This window comes from Gracilinanus agilis, chromosome 3 (assembly GCF_016433145.1).
Source record: "Gracilinanus agilis isolate LMUSP501 chromosome 3, AgileGrace, whole genome shotgun sequence".
In the NCBI taxonomy this organism is placed as follows: Eukaryota; Metazoa; Chordata; class Mammalia; order Didelphimorphia; family Didelphidae; genus Gracilinanus; species Gracilinanus agilis.
Genome location: NC_058132.1, coordinates 4,711,191 through 4,727,285, shown reverse-complemented (window position 1 = coordinate 4,727,285; position 16,095 = coordinate 4,711,191). Strand labels below are relative to the sequence as shown.

Genomic DNA, 16,095 nt, shown 5'->3' with positions numbered 1-16,095 from the left:
TGTCTAAACCCAGCAGTGGTATGACTGGATCAAAGGATAGGCAGTCTTTTAAAGCCCTTTGGGCATAGTTCCAAATTAGCAACCTCATTTTCAAAATCAGGAAACTGTGGGCTTTTGCTGTTCCATAGTTTCCGTTGTGTCTAACTTCATGATCCCATTTGGGGTTTTCTTGGCAAAGGTAGGTTGGTCATTTACTTCTCCAGATCATTTGACAGATTGAGGAAGCTGAAGCAAACAAAGCTAGGTGGCTTGCCCAGGACATCAGGTTAAATGGGTAGGCTTGCCCCCTCTTTGAATGAGTCCAGAGGCCTCCATTTCTTCCATAAAATGAAACCATTGAACCCAAGGGCCTCAGAGGTCCCATGGTCACTTGAGAATTAAAGGTTAGCATCAGGATCTGAACCTAGGTCTCCCAATTCAGTGTTCTTCCCCCTTGTACCACACTAACATGCTAAGTTGGGCCATTTATGGGGAAAATTTCATAAAAACTTATCATTTGTTAAATACTCAAGCATTATGGTTGCAATTGGTCACCCTGGTGTGGTATTTGGAGACAGAAATGCCTCCATCCACTCTCGGGTCCCTCTTTATTTCAGAATGCAGCTGGTGGCCTCAGTCAGGGCAGCCTGTAGGCCCAGTCTGAAATAGCACCTGGACTGTAAAGTTAAAGAAATATAGATATGTTTTCCATCAAAATCACAAAAATGTTATTTAGTTAGTTGGACAGGATTTTCTCCTGAATTTTCTTTGTTTTCCTTCTTATTCTAAAATTATTAACCATCCACGACCAAAAACCAATCAAAATTGGAGGAAACAATTGTATATTAAATGTTTATTACCTTATTCGCTGTGTGTTAAATCAAAGATGTACGCTCACCATTCCACAAGATGGCGACCGTTTCTCTGCCCCTCTCCGGACCCTTCTTTGGTGTGCTTTTTGGAATGTTGCTGTTGTGTATTTAGCTGGAATCACTGAATATATACTATTGTTCCCATGACTTCCTTTAGTCTCTGTCACTTCCTGTGTCTTCCCCGTGTCCCTGTTGTCTTTATGTCTGTAACTTGTTGTGGTATTTTATTATTATTCAATTTAATTCAAGGGGAGACTAGATATTTAATTCACTGGGTGACTGAGCAAGTCATTTAACCTATGACTGTCTCTGTTTCCTCAGCTGCAAAATTGGGATAATGGCACCCACTTAAAAGGATTATTGTAGAGATTAAAGGAGATGTTTATAAAAGGCATGGGTGAGGGCCTCAGAAGTGCTAGTTCCTGTTATTCCCTATTTCCATTGTAAGATGACTATTAGAAGGCAATATGGAATAAGGAATATCCTGGCTTCCTGGCCTTCCCCTGACACCTCCCTCCTGTGTGGGGGCAGGGCACAGACCCACCTGTGTTCTTGGAGGGCAGAAGAGGCAAAGGTGGCCTGAAGAGAGGAGCCACCTCCCAATGCCAAGCTTTCTCTGGAGGGGACACCTTTTGTGCTCTTAAGAATAATGGTTGACCCCCTACCTCCACCTTAGTCACTGGCTGCCTTTGTCATCATCTACTGGATGTGGCTGGCTGCTGTTCCCGGCCCATTTCTCCCCGGTTCCACCCTCCCCTCTGCCTTAGAATCACTCCTGTGGATCGGCTCCAGGGCACAAGAGTGGGCACTGGAAGTGCTGATGACAGCTGGGGCAGCTCTCTGAAGAGACCCAGGCTGGGACTGAGTAGTCACAGAGGGTAGGCAGAGGGATTAGGATCCCCCCAGGTGGGGAAGGCAGCTGCCACTTAGAATCCTGAGATCAGAGAAAGGCCTTTGTTGTTGAGGCAGACTCTGAGATGCCTTCTGGGCTTCTCTTGGCAAAGGCCCTGGAGGAGCTCATGGATCAGATGAGGAAAGGGAGGGTGAAGTGACTTGCCCAGGGTCACACAGCTAGGAAGCATTAGAAATCAGGCCCAGCTCTCACTCCACCCACTAGCTGTCAAAAACAATAGCTCCCAGCTATCCTGAATGGTCTCTATCTGCCATCTTGGGAGGAAGGACCAGAGACGTGAGCCTAAGTGACTCCCCAGCTGGGGCTGAAGAGAAATTTCTAAGTGAGGAAGAGGGGAGGGGGGGCACATTCCTGCTGTGCTCTGTGGTAGGGGCAGAGCTGGAAATGGTTTATTATTATAGATGGGCAGGGAGGTGGCCCAGGGGATGGAGCTTGGACTTGAGCCAGAAAGACCTGAGTTCAAATCCTGCCTTCTGTGCTAATTGGGCAACTCCAGGCCCATCCCTTCACCTCTGCCTCAGTTTCCTCTTCTGTGAAATGAGAAAAACAGCCCACCCGGCTGGGCAAAGTGCGGGCACACAGTTGACGCCCTTGTCTCTGTCACTATTAGTACCCACTGAGACACGTTTTGGATTGGTAAAGTTGGGCCCCCCCCCAGGCAATTTTTGGCTCCCAGAAAGTTTTAGGCCCCTCCCACGGGAACTTTCTATTTGTTAAACCTTTAGTTGGGGCAGGGGCAGAAGAGCAGGAAGGGCTGGGACCTGGGAGTGAAGTGACTTGTCCAGTGTAAAAACTAAAATGAATATAAAAGGATAGATTTAAAAACATTATGGTTTTAAGAGATTTATTGGTAGCCATTAGAAAAATGAAGCCCCGTGCCACACTAGCTTAGGCTGTTTGAAAGAGCTGCCATTCCCTGCCGCCACCATGATGCTTCAGGAGGAAAAAGAAGTGCCAGTCCTGGGACTTGATTTTATCCTGTCTGATCTTTATGCAAGACAGGAAGCCTGGGGGCTCATGGGAAATGTAGTTCAGAGACTCCAAAATTTCAAAAACACGCCGGTCACCCAGCAAGGAAGTGTCTGGGGCCACATTAGAACCCAGGACCTCCCTATGCCCACATGAGGGGATTCTCAAAGAATGGGGAATCTGTCAAGATTCCGCCTGGGGTAACGGCACCAAGCCACGCTGGGCTCCCCAGGCTTAGGGAGAGACCCTTCCTGCGGGGAGCTCTGTCTGCTTAACCCTCGCAGTGTCTCTTGGTTCTGGCCTGGCGGAAGGGGAGCTCCAGGGGGAATCCTGCTCAGTCTTCCCCGAAGGAGGAGGGAAGGAGAGGATGCTCCGGGCCCAGGAACCTGGAGGCGTGGAAGAAGGGAAGAAAGCAGGGAATTCTGGGGAATACGGAGCAGCAGCAGCGCTGCGGGCGAGGCCGGAAGCCCTCTGAACCTTTACAAAGATCTCACTTGCTTCTCACCACCTGAGACAGAGGCAGCTGCAATCATAACCCCATTTCGCAGCTGGGCAAACTGAAGCAAAGGGAGGGTAGATGCCTTGCCCAGGGCCACCGCTAGGAGGCAGTCTGGGCTCCAGAGCATGTTGGGTGGCGGAGAACGCCGCTGGTTTTCCTTACACAGCCTTCTCGAGGAAAGGGGAGGACCAGCCCGGGCAGGACGGAGGCTCCATCGGGACTAGAGAGAGGGAAGGCCGAACAGCTGGAGGCCTCCTCCCTGAGGTGGCCGGGTCCAACATGGCTGCCCAGCGGGGTTCCCGTCCACTGGCCCAGAGCGGCAGCAGCTTCGGGTTGGGCAAACGGGCCCCCGGGCCGAACACCAGCCCGTCTTGTCAGCTAGGAAAGGAAGTGCTGGAGGCGCCGCCACCTGGTCTCCCCGGGAGGGCAGAAGCAGCGCCCGGCACACAGTAGGTGCACACTACGCGCTGCCGCTAGGAGAGCGGGCCTTTGGAGGCGGACCAGCCCCCTTTCCAAGCCTTCCCGGCTGGGGTCCGGCCTGGGGGCACCTGTCTGCAGGGCAGGTGTGGACGGAGGCCTCCCAGGCTCACTCGCCCCAAATAACACGGAATGGGCTGGGGGTGCGAGGCCCCCAGAGCACCCAGCAGGGGCTTCCATTGTCCCGGGTCCACAGCTCCCAGGATTCTTCCCGTGGGAAGAGCCTGAGGCCCGGTAAGCCTGGGTGAAAGGGCGGCCCCGATCTCCGCATCTGCAGCCAGAAGCTCTCAGAGGTCCAACACACCACCCCCGGGGGGCTCCGGGCTCCTAGCAATGCCCATCCCCACCCTCGGGCACCATTCCAACGAACTCCATTTCCCAGAATCCCCATGCCTGCTCCATGGTGCGCTGTTGCCGCGGGGCCCAGGGCATTGTGGGTGGTGTAGTTCAGCGGGTCGGGACACGCAGGCGTAGTAGCTGTAGGGCACAGAGCGGTCGGCCCTTTGTTCTCCGTGGGGTCCCCGCTTTTGCGACGGGAAGACGGCCTGAGAGTCCCGGGGAGGCCGGCGCAGGGAGCTGATTCCGACGGACGTCTCGGGTTGAGGTGAGGAACAGTACGCGATAGAGACCGAGGGCGCATGTGTGCAGTGTGCGCGTGCCCGCACGCGCGCGAGACAGTGGGAGGAGTGGGGCTTGGGGCGCGCTCTGAGTACTGAGCCCCGGCCCAGGGCCAGGTCGTTCTGGGGCTAGTAGGGCTGTGGCTGGGGCCGTGCGGGCCCGTGTGCGCAGGCGCCGGGCCGGGCCGGGCCGGAGGAGACGCTTTGCGCAGGCGCGGCCTGGAGGCCCTGCAGCTTGGGGCTGCCTGAGGAGCTGCAGTGGGAAGAACGCTGCGGGGAGCGGGGGAGCGAGCGCTGGGGGCGGGGTCCCGCTGGTCGGGGAAGGGACAGTGACAGGCTGCGGCCAGGAAGTCCGCCTGTACCGCCGCCACCTCGGTCCCGGGGCCATCGCCCCATTCCACAGAGGAGGACTGAGGCCGAGGGAGGGGGCGCGTTCTAACTGGCCCGCTCTGGTAGGATTCGAACTCCGGGCCTCTGGCGGGGCTGGAAAGGCGGGATACCTGGGGGGGGTGGAACCCGCGTGTGAGTGGTTTAGGGGCTCCAGTCATCCCCACTTTACAGATTTGGAAACTGAGGACCTGCGGGTTAGTGTCCCAGGCAAGATCAAAAGGCGGGGCATCGTGACCCCTAAGTCCATCCCCTCCCCCCCTGCAGGGAGTGTGAGGGGCTGAGAGCCCGGCCCCGGGGCCCGTCCCGCCGAGACTCAGTGGCCCGATCTGTGAAATGGTCCCTTCCCGGCCTGGGAGCGTAGAGGGGGCAAAGCCCCCCCAAACCCGGCTCCGTGGTGCCCGGCTGGGCCTGTGACATCCCAGCTCTGCCTGCCTGGCCCCGGGTCCCTGCAGACCCCGCCCCCAGCCTAGCAGAGGCCCTGGGGGGGTGGGGCAGGGAGCCCCAGCCTCAGGCTCAGCTGCTTCCTCCACTGGACAGATCCCGGAGAGGGGGGAGATTCTGTCCCGCGCTGCTGCCGGATTCCCAGTGCCAGGCGGGGAAACTGAGGCTCCAGGAGCGGAAGGGAAGGTCACCGGGAGGAGCGGCCAGGGGGCTTCCGTTCCCCTGGAGGCTGGAGAAGGGGGGCGGGCAGGCGGAGGTCTCCCTGGCGCCCTCCCCTGGGGCTGCAGCCTCCGCCCCTCCCCCCCTCCCTCTGTCTGTCTGTCCCTCTCTGTTTCTCTGTCTGACCTGGAGACTGAGGCAGGCAGTGGGGGGGCTTCACTGCTTGTTCCGGGCTTTGGGTTTCTGCTCTTTGTGGGGGGCGGCCCGGGTCTTCCTTGTGTCCTGGGAGCCCCCACTCTGGGGCTAGTCTTGGGGTTCTGGGTCCCCCATGTTCTTCCTCACCAGGCCGGGGCTGCCCTCTCCCTTTTCACAGCTGTGGAGGCTGGGGGGGGGGAGTAACCGCAGGCTGGGCAGACCCGTGGGGGGGGGCGTTTGTGAAGAGCCTCCCACGTGCCAGAAGGTGCCCAGTGCCAGACACTCAGGACCGAGGCTTCAGCCCTGCTGTAGCTGCCGAGGACCCACAAGGGCAGGACATGGGGGGGACACTGGGCGGGGAGCCGGGGGGCCACGGGACCTCCCTCCCCCCATGGCCGTGTCTCCCCGTGGCTCAGGCTGGAGGCCCCAAAGGGAAGCCATTGGGAGGGGGAGGGGGCCGCCTGGGCGGAGGCTCCATGGTACTGAACAGAGGAGGGGGCTGCAGCCCCCCAGATCTGCTCTTGAGGGCTCCCCGGCAGCCCTGGCCCCCTCACACTTCCTTCTCCTCCCACAGGGCTGCCTTCCCCGGCCTCAGCCCTTCCAGAGGACCCAGAAGGGGGCCCAAGTGGCCAGCGCCTCCCCACTATGCCGCAGGTGAGTACCCAGCGCTGTCCGGTTCCTCTGAGGCTGCGGCCTCCCCCCAAGAGCCTCCTCCCTGGATGTGGGGGGGCCAAGGATGCCCTGAAGTCGTTGGGGATGGGAGGCGATGAGGCCCTGTGGAGGATGGCCAAGGCTCAGTGAGGAAGATCCGGGGGCCTTCGTGGACCCCAGGAGCAGGCCCGGGGCACCCCAAGTTAGACGAGAGGCCAGAGGGGGGCCTCGAGGCCTTTTCAGGGAACAAGGATGGGACTGGCCAGCGACCCCCAGCCAGTCACCCTTCGTCTGGCCGGCAGCGCCCTGGGGTCTCTGCCAGGAAAACCCCAGCTCGGAGATGGGCAGATGCTACCCTGGCCTGCCCCGGGGGCACCCCAGAATAGGACCAGGATCTGAGGGCAGCACCGACCCCCAGCCGGCCACGAAGCAGGAGGCCGAAGGGCCGGAGGTGGCCATCAGGGGATGGAGGCTCCGGTCACTTGGTTGTGGGGCCTTGTGACTGGCAGCCCAGAGCAAGGCAGAGGCCGTGCTTGCCTCCTTCTGCCCCTTTTGAACCCTATGGCCACCTCCAGGAAGGAGGCCGGGCTTTCCGTGGTGTCGCTGCCAGGGTCAGCAGGTGTTGAGGGCAGACGGCGCACTGCCGGGATGGGATGTCTGTCCGTCCATCCCAAACGCCAGCTGAGGTCCCAGAGGAAGGAACCAAAGCTGCGGGGTGGGAGGGAGGCGCCTGGGTGGGCAGCTGTGCCCAGGGGGACCCGCCGGCCTCAGAATCGGGGTGCCTGTGGCCCATCTGCGCAGGGAAGGACGGTCTCCCTGAGCAGGGTGCCGAGCTCAGAGCAGCCTCCGGGGGTCAGCCCTTCTCCAGCCTCCTAAAGAGGCCGACGGGGATGTGACTGGTCCAGGGTGTTGCGGCGGGGCGTCTCGCGGCTCCGGCTCAGCGGCCGTGTCTGCCCTTGCAGCGGCCGGTGACGTTCGGGGACGTGTCTGTGGACTTCAGCCGGGAGGAGTGGCGGCGCCTGAGCCCGGCCCAGAGGCTGCTCTACCGGGACGTGATGCTCGAGAACTTCGGGAACCTGGTCCTCCTGGGTAAGGCCGGCCCCACCGCCTCCCCGCTGCTCCCGGGGCCCCTCTGGAGCGGGGCGCGTCCCCAGCACTCCCCCTTTCTCTGTCCCCCGAGCAGGCCTGGCCGTGTCGAAACCGGAGCTGATCCGCCGCCTCGAGAGGGGAGAAGCCCCCTGGCCACCCGGGCGCCGGGCCACGGGTCCAGGTGAGCGTGGCGACAGCATGGGGGGCACGTGGGGTGAGGTGTGTCACTCGGCGGCCGGCCCACTGGCCCATTCTCTTCCCCTTTCCCTGGGCACCTCCATCCGCGGTCCGAATCCTGCCCCTTTGGCTTCGGCGCTTCCTTTGCATCCTGACTGCTGTCCACCCCTAAAATGGCTCTTCTTGAACCCCAAACCTTATTCCTTTTCTTCTGGCCATTGTGGCCTGGGAAGACCCTGAATCCTTCGCTTCCCAGCGTGTCTGCCTAGGACAGGGGACCACGGCCTGGCCGGCGACCCCTCAGGGGCGCCCGGAGTCTCAGTGCCTTTTTTTCCTGATTACATGTGAAAGCAAACAGGCGCTCAGCATGGCTCACGGCAGCTCGTTCAGCCCCTCCCCGGCTGCCCATTCTTTGCCACCACAAAAAAGAACCGAAAAACCAAACGTTTTGGACAAATCGGCCCTTTTCCTTCTCATTGTAGAGTTCTTTGGGGGGCGCCCTGGCAGGGACCTTGCCTGGTCCGGGGAGGCAGCTGCAGAGCCCCCTCTCGCCCCGCGTTGTGCTGTGGGGCCGTAGTCTGTCACAGGACTACAATGGCTTCCGTACCTGGGGGTGCCTCGGGCCATTTACCAGTAGGGCAGCCACTTGGATTTTTCTCTGTGCATTTGGCAGGTGGAGCCCTTGGCCGAGAGACTGGCTGTGGGAATGTTTTTGCAGCTCTCATAACTAATTCTGTTTCCCTCCATCCTGTTTTTCCCTTGTTTCTCCCTTTTGCTCTGTCTTTTCACTCTGTCCATCCTCAAAAGTATTTTGCTTCTGACTCCCACCTTTCCCAACGTGCTGGATTTTTTTGGTAATCCTTCCTTCTGTTCTTAGGATCTAGATTGGTGTTGGTTTCCAGGCAGAAGAGCAGAAGGGCTGGGCAATTGGGGTTAAGAGCTTGCCAGGAAGTGTCTGAATTCAGATTTGAACCCTGGGCCTCTCCTCTCTAGGTCTGAAGATAAATTTCTTTACCCAATTGAGCCCAACTGGATGTTGTTCTCTCTTTGAGCTAACTGAAGAGAGTGAGGTTCATGCCACCTTTTAGGCCCATTCTGGGACACTGTTGTCTCGCCAGGGGCAAAGTCTCATCAAATTCTTTTTGGAGTTCTTCGGGCCTTTTCCAGCTGAACTGCACAAGACTAGGGTTCATCGTGGTTTTTATCAAGTGGATCATTTCAGGATTTCTTTGGCTTTTAACTGGGTCATTTTAAGGCCTTCCCAGCTCTGTATCATCTGCAGGACCCTGATAAAAGGTTCTGTTGAAAAGTCATTCTTCTCCCTTCAAGGGAAACCATGCTGGGTCACAGTATTTTGTGGCTCTATATATGGTTAAATGGCACGTGCTTGGTTGGCTGCTGGGGCCTCAGCAAGCCTGCCTCGCTCTCAGTTTCTAAGTCTTGGTGTCTCTGCGTGCAGGAGGATCTAGACTCTTACACTACTCCACTTTACACACACGTCCCTCTCATCCTCAGTTTCCCCCAAGCAGTTGTTTACAGATCGCTTTACTTTCTTCTTGATCTTGTTTGCTGATTTTTTTAAAGCCCTTAGAGTCGATACGGAGTGAACGGTGAGGGCTACACAGTTGGACGGAAGTGCCTTGCCCAGGGCTGCACAGGACGGAACTATCTGAGACCAGATTTGAAGCCAGGTCCTCCTGACTCCAGGCCTGGCACTCTGCCCACTGTGCTACCTAGCTGCCCCCTTGTTTACTTTTTGCAGAGCCCAAAGGACAAGAATTGACGGTTTCTGGTTTCTTTCAGGTGCCCATAGTCAGGAGACAAGGTGGGATGGTGACATCTTAACTTCAAAGCAGGGCATTTGTGTAGGAGCACCTTCTAAGGAAAGAATGGACAAGAACTGGTATTCCAAGATGGGAGAAACTTGGGAGGATGACAGCAGGTCAGGGAGACAGAAGTGCAACCAGGAGAGACAGTCTAAACAAGTAACAGGCAATAACAGAAAACCGTTTAACAAGGTGAGTATGCCTGAAGGTAATACACTTGGAAGAAGTTTGAATCTGGGCCCAGTCTTTGTTACTCAACAGAGAAGTCCTACAGGGAAGAGTCTCCAAAATTCTTCACTGGCAAAGAGCATCAAACAGATTTCAGAACTATTTAAATGTAATAGAATCCCCCTTGGGAAAATGCTTTGTAAGTATAATAAATTCGGGAAGTCCTTCAGTTATCATTCTGATCTCGTTCAGTTTCATAGACAGTATACTGGTGAAAAGCTATATGAACGTAACGAACATGGGAAAGCCTTCGGCAAAAGGTCATATCGCACTCAGCGTCAAAAAATTCGCAGTAGAGAGAAACGTTACATATGTAATGAATGTGGGAAAGCCTTTAGTCAGTGGGGAAGTCTTATTGATCATCTAAGAATTCATACTGGAGAGAAACCTTTTCAGTGTAACGAATGTAAGAAGACCTTCAGCCAGAGGGGAACTCTTATCAGACATCATAGAATTCATACTGGAGAGAAGCCCTTTGAATGTCACGAATGTGGGAAGGCCTTTGGCAACAATTCCTGCCTTATACTGCATCAGAGAATTCATACTGGAGAGAAGCCTTATATATGCAATGAATGTGGAAAAGCCTTCAGTGGGCGGCAAAACATGATCCATCATCAGAGAATTCACACAGGAAAGAAACCATATCAGTGTAAAGAATGTGGAAAGGACTTTAGACACAGGGCATCCTTCGTTTGTCATCAGAGAATGCATACCGGAGAAAAGCCTTTTCACTGTAATGAATGTGGGAAGGCATTTAGGAGGAAGGAAAACCTTACAGCTCATAGGAGAATTCATACTGGAGAGAAGCCCTTTGAATGTAATGAATGTGGGAAAACTTTCAGCAACAATTCTTGCCTTACTTTACATCAAAGAATTCACACCGGAGAGAAGCCTTATAAATGTAACGATTGTGGGAAAGACTTTAGGCACAGAGCATCCTTTACTTATCATCAAAGAGTTCATTCTGGAAATAAACCATATAGCTGTAAGGAATGTGGGAAAGCTTTTAGCCAGAGAGCTAATCTTATAGAACATATGAGGATTCATACTGGAGAGAAGCCATTTGAGTGTTATCAGTGTGGGAAAGCCTTCATCAATAATGCACGACTTACAGTACATCAGAGATTTCATACTGGCGTGAAACCTCATGCGTGTAATGAATGTGGCAAGGCTTTTATGCATAAGGCAAGTCTCACTGCACATCAGAGAATTCATACTGGAGAGAAACCCTATAAGTGCAAGGAATGTGGGAGAGCCTTCAACCAGAGTGCCCACCTTATGAGGCATCAGAGAATTCATACTGGAGAGAAACCCCGGAAGCCTAGTGAAGCCAAGAAGACAGGCAGCCATTTGGGGAATCTTAGTGCCAGTGAGTCAGTAAACGCTCAGAATCTTTACCATTGTGATGAATGCGGCAAAGGTTTTAGGCAGAAATCATACCTTTCTCTCCATCAGAGAATTCACACTGGGGAAAAACCTTATCATTGTAATGAATGTGGAAAAGCTTTCATTGGGAGGGGACAACTCAATACACATAAAAGAATTCATACTGGAGAGAAACCCTTTGAGTGCAATGACTGTGGGAAGGCCTTCAGCCGAAAGGAACATCTTACTGCCCATGAGAGGACTCACACTGGGGAGAAACCCTATCAGTGTAAAGAATGTGGGAAGACCTTTAGCCAGAACTCACACCTTACAGTACATCAGAAAACTCACACTGGAGAGAAACCATTTTTGTGTAACGATTGTGGAAAAGGATTCAGCTATAGGACCTCCCTTATTTCACATCAGAGAATTCATACTGGAGAGAAGCCCTTTGAGTGTAGTGTATGTGGAAAAAACTTTAGTCATAGACCGTCACTTATTAAACATCAGATAATTCATACTGGAGAGAAACCTTTTGATTGTCTTAAATGTGGGAAAAACTTTACCCACAGATCATCATTTATTAAACATCAAAGAATTCATAATGGAGAGAAACCCTACTAGAATGAATGAACAAAAACTTTTAACCAGAGAGGAAAATGATTTTAATGCTGAAGAAGCAGCTTCTGATTATGGAATGTGAAAGCCTTTGGCATGGTTCTTGCCTCCTTAGAGACTTCAGAGAGAGAAAGGAGAGAGGCAGCCTGATATGTAGAGTCAGGAAGACCTCAGTTCAAGTCCTGTCTCTCAACATTTTCTAATCATGTGACCCTGAAAAAAATCAAAATCAGCCTCAGTTTCCAAATCTGTAAAATGGAGATGATTGCGCCTACCTCGCAAGATTGTTGTGAGGATAAAAAGAGATAATATATGTAAAGCACTTTGCAGTCCTTAAAGCACTATGTAACTGTGCTGTTAATTTGATCCCGGTTTAGAAACTACAGAAAAGTCAAGACTGGGCAAAGCCTTTTTCCTGATTTGGTATCCTACTACACATCAGAGAATTCATCCTGGTGAAAACAATTCCCTAACTTTACTGAACGAGGAATAGTCTTTTTTTTTTTTAATTAAAGTTTTATTTTTGTTTAATTTACAGAAATCTGTTTTCTTTCCCTCTCATCCCTCCACCTCATCAGGGCAAAAAAGGAAAAAAAAATTCCTTGAAACAGATATGCCAAATCAAACAGAACAAAATCTCCCTTTGCCTGCTAAAAAATGTGTCTCATTCTGCACTCTGAATCCATTCTCCCCACCTCCAATAGAAGGCAGATAGCATGCTTCATCAGGCCGCTGGAATCATGGGTAGACCTTGCATCATTGTTCTTCCTGCTGCTTTCAAAGATGTTTGTCTGTGCAGTGTTGTATTAAATGTGTTCTAGCTTTACTCATTTCATTCTTCTTTATGAAAGTGTCCTAAGTTATTTCCTTTTTATACTATTGATGCTATGCTATAAATTATTCTGACTCTGCCACTTTGTTGTCCGTTAGTTCATACAAGGCTTTCTTTGTCTCTGTAATTGTCTTACTTCCTCATTTGCTACAAAGTAGTAGAATTCCGTTATGTTCATATGTCACAATTTGTTCAGCCGTTCTCCAATTGATGGACATGCCTTTAGTTTCCAGGAGATTTTTTGCCACTACCAAAAGCTGCTACAAATATATTTTTAACCCTTACCTTCTATCTTAGAATCAATAATGTGTATCAGTTCCAAGGCAAAAGAGTGGTAACAGCTAGGCAATGGAGATTAAGTGACTTGTCCTCCTGGGTCACACAGCTAGGAAGTGCCTACAGATATTTTTTGAACACATAGAATGCTTTCCTCTTCCTCTGATCTCTTTTGTGCATAGGCTATTTTGGGGTATAATTCTGAATTGCTTTCCAGAATGGTTGGACCACCTACTGGTCTGTCAAGAGAGAATCGATACACCTGTTTGCCCTCAGCACCTCCAGCATTTGTCATTTTCCATTCTTGTTATCTCTGTTCATCTGGTTGGTATCTGGTCAAATCCCAGAATTGCTTTGATTTGCATTTCTTCAGTCTCTAATGATTTGGATTATTTTTTTCTTATGGCTATAGGTAGTTCATATTCTCCTGAGAGGGGCAGCTAGATGGCATGGTGGATAGAGATCCAGCCTCTGATACTTTACTAGCTATGTGACCCTGAACAAGTCGCTAAACCTTGTTGGTCTCGGTTTCTTCCTCTGTAACATGAGCTGGAGAAGGAAATAGCAAACCATTCTAGTGTCTTTTCCAAGAAAGCCCTAAATGGGGTCACAGAGGTGGAGAATAACAATGAAATTCTCTTGAGAACTGCCTCTTCATATCCTTAAATATCGTTTGAGGAATGGTTCCTTATTCTTATGAATCTGAGTCAGTTCATTAGGTAGCTTGAACATGAGACTTTTATCAAGAATAATTTATTGCAAAGATGTTTTCCCCCTCAGTTAATTGTTTTCCTGTTCATTTTAGCTTTGTTGGATTTGTGCAAAAATTTTAAATTGTTCTCCAAATTAATCCATTTTATCTTCCATGAACCTCTGTCCTAGGTTTGGCCAGAAACGTTTCTTCTACCCACAGATCCGATTAAGTCGTTTTTTCCAAATTTCTCAAATTAGTTTCTGATGTGCCATTATATATCTAAGACATATACCTGTTTGGAGCTCATCCTGCTGACTGATGTCTTCCATACTACTGTCCCGTTTTCCTAGCAATGTTATCAAATAATTCTTATGCCATGAAGGCTTTGCTATTATTAAACACTAGGCTACCGAAAAATTTAACTCTGATTTTTAAATTAGCATTTATTCAACATGCTAGATAAGAGTATGAGACCTAGAGTCAGGAATTCCAGCGAGTTCTAATCTGGCCATAGACTCTAGCTGTGTGACCCTGGGCAAGTCACAATCTACTTGCTTAGATTAAACTAGGAGTTGGTCCTCCGATTTTAATAAAGTTTATTAGGATTATTTGGATAGGTAGAAGATGAGAAAGAAAAGGGGCTCTAATCTAATTTTTTCACATGGCTCCTCCAGCAGATCCTGGCAGGGAAGTTTTTAGGCAGAGTGCCAGAGACAGAGCACAAATTTCCTGGTTAGCCCTTTTTATAACCTCCTGGATCCCTTTCTTCTCTCCTGACCTCTAGGTGAAGTTCAGGCTCACATCTGGTAGGCAGGTAGTCAACAGGAGATGATATCACCTGTGTAACTCCAGAAAGGTAGGAGGAAAAATTCCCTTCACACAGGCCCCTCCCCCCTCGATTCTTTGGGAGACCAGCATGTTAAATGTCCTTGAGTTTTCTAGATTAACATGTTGGATCTCCCCAGTGAATCATTCTACATATTTAACCTAAACATCTAAGATGATCTCACTAGAGGTGTATAAAATATTGCTCCTTACATAGAGGGAATTACAACAATTTGGGGGATGAGAGGGAAAGAAAAAGGAGAAAGAAAAAAAAATGATTGTTGGACACATTGACAAAAAGCCAATTGGGGCACTCCCCTTTGGCATAAGAGTTTACAATCAGAATAAATGATAGGTTCAACCCCCTTCAGTTCAGTTCACTATATCCTAAAGTTCACTCTGGATCTCTCGATGTAGTGTGTGGCTTTTGTAGGCATCCTTAGGACATGTTCTGCGGAAGATCCACTTCCCTGATTCAGGGTGTTGGTGGTCTTCTTTTTCCTAAAATTTCTTTTAAAAGACTTTAAACCTTGGATTTAAGGATAATTATACAACAATTCCTCCCTCAGGAGGGTGTTGACCAACACCAGAATCGCCCCAGGATGCATGGCTGAGCTATGAATTATATGAATCAATTCTCAAAAAAAAAAAAAAAAAGACAGAAAATTCTAGATAAAATATACATATCAAAATCTTATGTGTATAAAATTACAAGTAAAAATAAAATCATAACAGGCCCTTGAATCACCAGCAAGGCTCAACTGAAGAAGTCACTTATAACCTGTAAGCATGCAGGACAATTGCATCAATATTGCACTTACCCATCGGCAGCAGGACTACAGAAAATTGCCATACTATAAAAGAGAAAGGGGACAAAAATTTGAGGTAAAAGGAAGTATCATTCCCTTGTCTGATTTTATCTTCAGTCTCAGGGATGGGGAGCCTAAATGAAAACCAAACAAAGGCACTTGTAAAAACCAGGCACGAGGAAGTCCAATATCTGGATTTGTCAAATAGCTGCTTACTCGAACCCCAAAACAAGTCTTCTGTCTTGGCATCAATCCCATAGGGATTGGTGGTCTCCTTGACCTTGTGCTTCTTTGCACAGTACAGTGGCTCCTTAGTGATCCCTTCTGAAATCAGATAAAAACATGAGTTAAAAGTCCCATAATAGGGGCAGCTGGGTAGCTCAGTGGATTGAGAGTCAGGCCTAGAGATGAGAGGTCCTAGGTTCAAATCCAGCCTCAGACACTTCCCAGCTGCGTGACCCTGGGCAAGTCACTTGGCCCCCATTGCCCACCCTTACCACTCTTCCACCTATGAGCCAATACACAGAAGTTAAGGGTTTAAAGAAAAAGTCTCATAATACTTAACAAGCAATGGCAGGTTTCCATAGTCTAAAGTTTTGGGGTATGCATTGGTATTAGGGCTAATAGACATTATAAACATCCTTCAAATAAAAAACATTAATATTGATTTTTAAAAAGAAAATCAAATTCCAATTTGAAATATAGAAAAAAATAGTATTTTTAAAAAATCATATTGCATATCCCATTAGTCAGTGGACCAGTCAAACATAGGCATAACAAGGTTTCTCACTCAAAAGTGAGATCTATTTATTTCCTCTCTAACTTGGCTATGATCCATGGTGCACATAATTTTTTCACCTGGTAAAAACTTGTTATAAACTGTAATGTGTAATTAGAATTTGCTCCCCAGAACTCTTTCCCAGCTTCCCATTTTTGTTCTCACGTTACGTGCTTACGCTTTGAAGATAAAGTTGTGGGTGTAGCTACTCTCTCTCTCTCTCTCTCTCTCTCTCTCTCTCTCTCTCTCTCTCGCTCTCGCTCTCTCTCTCTCTCTCGCTCTCGCTCTCGCTCTCGCTCTCTCGCTCTTGCTCTCACTCTCTCACACTTGCTCTTGCTCTATTCCCAGGAAGGTGGTTGTGAAGGTTGGGTGAGAGCCAGGCCAGAGAATTTTACCTATGTGGTTTTATTTAGGCT

At 50.4% G+C, this 16,095-nt stretch overlaps 1 protein-coding gene across 1 annotated transcript; it reads left to right on the top strand.

Annotated features, from left to right (window-relative positions):
- Positions 1-4,227: 4,227 nt before the first annotated feature.
- On the top strand, positions 4,228-12,182 carry LOC123239450 (zinc finger protein 883-like). Its single transcript, XM_044666727.1, has 6 exons — positions 4,228-4,313; positions 6,086-6,165; positions 7,125-7,251; positions 7,346-7,432; positions 9,232-10,408; positions 10,910-12,182. The coding sequence occupies exons 2-6, from the start codon at positions 6,157-6,159 to the stop codon at positions 11,469-11,471; spliced, it is 1,962 nt and encodes a 653-aa protein (XP_044522662.1). The 5' UTR covers positions 4,228-4,313; positions 6,086-6,156; the 3' UTR covers positions 11,472-12,182.
- Positions 12,183-16,095: the final 3,913 nt, after the last annotated feature.

Bases quoted from the DNA above. Each gene is read 5' to 3' on its own strand.
- LOC123239450 (XM_044666727.1), top strand. The intron at 7,252-7,345 runs GTAAGGCCGGCC...TCCCCCGAGCAG, and splicing joins CGGGAACCTGGTCCTCCTGG to GCCTGGCCGTGTCGAAACCG. The intron at 10,409-10,909 runs GCACAGAGCATC...CAAAGGTTTTAG, and splicing joins GATTGTGGGAAAGACTTTAG to GCAGAAATCATACCTTTCTC.